Source organism: Rana temporaria, chromosome 11, assembly GCF_905171775.1.
Source record: "Rana temporaria chromosome 11, aRanTem1.1, whole genome shotgun sequence".
NCBI lineage: Eukaryota > Metazoa > Chordata > Amphibia > Anura > Ranidae > Rana > Rana temporaria.
Window position 1 is genome coordinate 61,532,127 of NC_053499.1, and position 6,000 is coordinate 61,538,126.

Consider the following 6,000-nt stretch of genomic DNA (forward strand, 5'->3'; position numbering starts at 1 on the left):
GGTCCTGCAGGGTGTTTTTCAGCTTGCAATAGTTTGTGAGCATTTTCTAGTAAGTAAATACGTGAGGTCAGGTTCATGATTGGTTTTTGTCTTTCTCATTTGCGTCTGACTTTGGCTGAGATTAGTGCACCCCTAATTACACATTTGTGCGCTTCCCATAGTGTTAATGGAGAAGTATCTGGGGAGTTGTTACCTGTAAAGTATTGTTCAAGGCATTTTGTGATGTCGCTAACAAGAGTGGCATCTGTGAGTAAGGGAGGTTTAATTTCTATGTTTGCGGACTGGTGTGGGCAGTAGAGATTTTTAGCGATATTGAAATCGAATGGTGGTACGAAAAATGAACATTGGGTCTATGGATACTTGGTGAAGCAGTGGTAGTTTTGGGACTGAATTCTCACGAAAATGTGTCTCCTGAAGGAAGATGATGTCTGCTATTGTCCTACGCATTGTGAGAAGAAATTGGGAACGCTTCTCTGGTTTATTAAGGCCACAGGCATTGAGTGATACAATTTTGAAGTCCAGAGATCTGGGGCTGTTGATGAGTAATTTGAGTAATTTTTGGAGGAATCTGTTAAAGGCGTTCAGGAGTCTGCTATTAGTAGGAGTTTGGTCAGGAGGTGAGGGAGCAGGCAGGTAAGGGGGAGGGGGGCTGGGGGATTTCCAGAAGGGGACAGGGGGTGGGTGCTAAAATAGAAAAGCGGGTTCAAATAAATCCTGGTAGATGAATTTGACACCGTTACCTATTTTTAATCCATATACTGCTAGCATTAGTAAACAGATATAAAGGAATATATATACATATATTTACTTGTTTTTTAAATTTCTTTAGTTGCTTCTTGGTTTTTAGCCTAGGCCAAAGCGATGTCACACATCCCAGGAGTCTTCGTGGGCATTTTTTTATTGTTTAGAGGCAGAAAAATCTTCTGGTTCGCGTTTCTGATTGGAGCTTGGAGGCAGAAAAACTGTGAAACTCTCCTAAACTCGTCTAAACTTTGTACAACAAAAATTTCAACACAGAAACAGGAAAGGAGCAGAATATCATTTTTTTTTCTAGCAACATATGTGGTTTTCGTTCAGGAAATTACATTGATTCCAAAATCAAATGTTAAAACCAAAGTAATTTTGAATGGCATTTGTCCAGTCATCAAATGTACAAAGAATTTGCGTACGAATGTCGGTACGAATATTCAAACGAAAATCTACTACTGTAAAGCCAGCTTTATATTGCTACTAATGAGTAGGGATGAGCTTGATGTTCGGGACGAACATAGGTTAGACTCGAACATCGAGTGTTTGCCTGTTCGTCTAAAAAACAAACCTTATGGGGCGTTTTTAGAAAATTCGATCAGGGCAGAACGCCCCATAATACACGGCGAGATAACCATGCATTGCTGTATGATGATTGGCCAATGCATGCACCATGACCTGCATGCTTTGGCCAATCCCAGTGCCCTCTGCTAAGGGGTGCCTTTGGCCAATCATGGCTCAGGAGGACCAAGTCCACGAGGACGGAGAGATAGTGTGACTTAGATTGAGCAGGCAGGTAGGTTATTCAGTTAGCTGCAGTGTATATAATATATATATATATATATATATATATATATATATATATATATATATATATATATATATTGTGACAGGAAGTCAGGTAAATCTGGGGGTGTTGTCACAGACGGGAGATACATTTCTGCCTTGTTTAGAAAATTCACCAATTACTATCGGGTGTCGGCTGCTAAAGTAGCCAGTAAGGATGAGCCGAACACCCCCCTGTTCGGTTCGCATCAGAACTTGCGAACACACCAAATGTTCGTGTGAACTTTAGAACCCCGTTAAAGTCTATGGGACTCGAACATTTGAAATCTAAAGTGTTAATTGTAAAGGCTAATATGCAAGTTATTGTCCTAAAAAGTGTTTAGGGGACCTGGGTCCTGTCCCAGGGGACATGTATCAATGCAAAAAAAAAGTTTTAAAAAGGGACGTTTTTTCGAGAGCAGTGAATTTAATAATGCTAAAAGTGAAACAATAAAAGTGTAATATTACTTTAAATTTCGTACCTAGGGGGGGTGTAAGGTCAGCATGTGAAAAATCGCATGTTTCCCGTACATAGAACTGTCCCTGCACAAAGTGTCATTTCTGAAAGTTAAAAAGGCATTTAAAACCGGCTTTGCGGCTATAATGAATTGTCGGCTCTGGCAATTCAGAAATGATCATTCATTAAAAAAAAAAAAAGCGTGGGGGTCCCCCCAAATTCCATTAACAGGCACTTCAGGTCTGAAATGGATATTAAGGGGAACCCCGCCGTCAATTAAAAAAAAATTACGTGGGGTTTCCCCCAAATATCCATACCAGACCCTTCAGGTCTGGTGTGGATTTTAAGGGGAACTCCACCCCAAATTTAAAAAAAAATGGCGTGGAGTTCCCCCAAAAATCCACACCAGACCCTTATCCGAGCACGTTAACCTGGCCGGCCGCAGAAAAGAGGGGGGGACAGAGTGCGGCCCCCCCCTCTCCTGAACCGCACCAGGCCACATGCCCTCAACATGGGGAGGATGTCCCCATGTTGATGGGGACAAGGGCCTCATCCCCACAACCCTTGCCCGGTGGTTGTGGGGGTCTGCGGGCGGGGGGCTTATCAGAATCTGGAAGACCCCTTTAACAAAGGGGACCCCCAGATCCTGCCCTCCCCTATGTGAATTGGTAATGGGGTACACTGTACCTCTACCATTTCACGAAGGAAGTGTAAATAGTTAAAAAAAACACACAGACACAGTAGAAAAAATTCCTTTATTAATAAATAAATAAATAAATCCAGCGGTGGTAATCCACTCTCGATGCGGCTCCCTGCTCCAACGTTGTCTTCTATCCAGCACCTTTATGTGCTCTACCTTCACTGAACGATAACGTACCCTAACCCCTGCTCCAGCCAGCTTTGATACTGTCCTCTTTCTCTGAAAACCAAGTCTGTGGGTGATCCCTCATCATCATCATATTCTGTACAATGCAGGGCAATTTGTCCTGCATTGTAAGTGATGGGGGTACGCATGAGACTGCTGCTTAGAGAAGAGTATTTGGGTAGACCAGTTGCACCACTGGGGGGACCCTGCTGGAGTGAAGAACAGGGTAAGCAATTCTCCCTATTTTGGCACACCTAGACAGAATGAGCATTTTATTCTTGCAGTGCAGAGTGCCTGACTGCTATATTCTCTCTAATTCCTTGAGTTGGGCCTTAAGACAATCTTATATTTCAAAAACAAAACAATTTAGACCCGGTTTGGTTTAGTTACATCAAAATATTTTTAATCATGTCATGTGAAGAGTCTTTTGGATTTCACATGCTTATGGTTTTGGAAAGTAGGGAAAATGGTGTGTGTGTTCTCATACATCTGTGTTTTAGTATGCACACATTAACTAAAGTATTATTTTGAACTGCTTCTGCTTGCTCAGAGCAGTTGTAGTTTTTTTTTCTGTCATTTAATATTAGAGATTCTGTTGTAGTTGTAGAATGCATAGTTTGTTAGTGTAAGTGCATGTGAATGGACTTAATGCTTAATGGGGTGATACTGCTTTAGACACAGTAATGGCTCAAACACTTGAAAATCTGATGCAAGGCCTAAGGCTAGCCGCAGACAGGCTGATTTAAGTATGGTTCTATGAACACAAATTACATTGCGGAATGTTATGACTTGGGTTTTTTCATTTCTGCATAGGCACCATAAGCTGTAGCCTAGGACAGCTGGGCTTCTAGGAACAGCACGCAGCAGTAACCCTTTTATCATGTTTTTCATTTTAGTGGCACATTCCCTTGTAAGGTAAAGGGTTTCAAGGCTGCCACCCTCCTGGCCCATATAATTCATCTGTGGTCCTCGTTGCTATTTTCCTCACATAGACCTAGTAAAAAACTAGCAGCGTATGGTGACTCGGCTTAATCTTCCAGCAACTGGTACAAGAGGTACTGACAATCTGTCTCCTTCAGCCTCTCTTTCCCAACTTTGACATGTTTTATTTGGCTATGACATCTGATTTTACAAGTCTGATTGTAAGCTGAACCACTTGACTGCATTAGGAGAGGGCTTCAAAATTTGTCTTAGGGAAGAAGAAAGTGTAAATCCCCTAAGCACAAAATTATTCCTGAAAACAGATAAAATGAGCTATCAGTCGAAATAATTTTCAAATTGAAGATATATAGCAACATTTTCTTGTTAAATAAAATATTTATGTAAATTTTAGTAAATAATATAATAGTTCTCTGCATGCTGTAAATCATGTCCTCTAATTCACAGACATTTACATACTATTGGCTATCGTTATATTTGGGACTAGCTCTCAATATAACTAACATAAACATCTAAGAAAAATCTGAGAACAAATGGATAAAAATATAAAATGTCTTACCTTGGTAATGATAGTAAAGGAGTACTCACTGTCATCATAGACCCATCCGTCTATACATGGCTCTTTTTCTGCATCACTTGTGTTACTTGAAGAGGTGATATTGAACATATGGAATTGGGGACTGGAATAGCGGAAGCAACTAGAGGGTTTTCCATTAGCCTCAATTGGAATAAAGGCTTCCACCCAAATCCCAGTAAAATTGCCATCCTCCAAAGAATCATTGAGTCTACAGCGATGTTTTGGAATAGCTGCAGTGAAATTCTGCAAGAGATTGTGGCTGGCTAGCATGAACATAGGCAGGGATAGAAGAGTGACATGTATGATCTGGAAACGTCCCATGCCCCCTATTCTCATCAGGATCTCTTGAAATGCCATGACTGCTCATAGTCCATACACTGACTACTAGGAAAATTGGAAGTTGATTGTCAGCATCATAGCCAATTTACCACAAGCTTTATGATGGTTGTTGGTAGTGTGAACGCTGTGAATAACTGTGAGACTTTAGTCCTATTTAAAAGTAAACTGCATTGCTATTTGTTAAACTTTTACTTCTATAATGACGCATTAACAGGCCAAAGCCAAGGCCAAGCTTTGCTGATGCTTAGTTATCTTTTATACAGATGGTCGTGTTTTCTTTAACCAAAGTAATAAGCCATGCAGAGAGAACCAGGGGCTCCCAAAAAGGTATCAAGGAAATGACAGAGTAATTCTACCTTTACTGTGACCTGCTATTCTAAACATTTTAATCCATACATGTAATTAGTTGGAACAGTTATAAAAACTTTCAAACTGTTTGAATCACTTGTATCCATAGGCGTGTGCAGCCTATTGCATTAGGGTGTGCACCTCAAACCAAAGCTCAAACACACGTGCGTCTGTATAAATATATATATAATATATATCGGGATCGAATGTTTGGGCACCCCAGGTAAAAATTTGTATTAATGTGCCTAACGAATCCAAGGAAAGATGGAAAAATCTCCAAAAGGCATCAAATTACAGATTAGACATTCTTATAATATGTCAAAAAAAAATTGATTTTATTTCTATCATTTACACTTTCAAAATTGCAGAAAACAAAAAAATGGTGTCTGCAAAAGTTTGGGCACCCTGCAGAGTTAATATCTTGTACTGCCCCCTTTGGCAAGTATCACAGCTTGTAAACGCTTTTTGTAGCCAGCCAAGAGTCTTTCAATTCTTGTTTGAGGTATCTTTGCCCATTCTTCCTTACAAAAGTCTTCAGTTCTTTGAGATTTCTGGGCTGTCTGTCACACACTGCTCTTTTAAGGTCTAACCATAGATTTTCAATTATGTTGAGGTCAGGAGATTGTGAAGATCATGGCAAAACCTTCAGTTTACGCCTCTTGATGTAATCTCCAGTGGATTTTGAGGTGTGTTTAGGATCATTATCCATTTGTAGAAGCCATCCTCTCTTTAACTTCAGCTTTTTCACAGATGGCATCAAGTTACCATCCAAAATTTGCTAAAATTTTATTGAATCCATTTTTCCTTCTACTCGTGAAATGTTCCCTGTGCCACTGGCTGCAATATAACCCCAAAGCATGATTGATACACCCCCATGCTTAACAGTTGGACAGAGGTTCTTCT

The 6,000-nt window shown here is 40.2% G+C and overlaps 1 protein-coding gene across 1 annotated transcript in view; it reads right to left on the reverse strand.

The window, feature by feature from the left end:
* LOC120917387 (solute carrier family 22 member 6-B-like) overlaps positions 1 to 4,893 on the reverse strand; it is a 103,733-nt gene extending 98,840 nt beyond the window's left edge. Inside the window, exon 1 of the mRNA XM_040328651.1 lies at positions 4,393 to 4,893. Within this exon, the coding sequence (XP_040184585.1) occupies positions 4,393 to 4,767 (375 nt within the window). The 5' untranslated portion in view covers positions 4,768 to 4,893. The remainder of the gene's footprint in view (positions 1 to 4,392) is intronic.
* Positions 4,894 to 6,000: the final 1,107 nt, after the last annotated feature.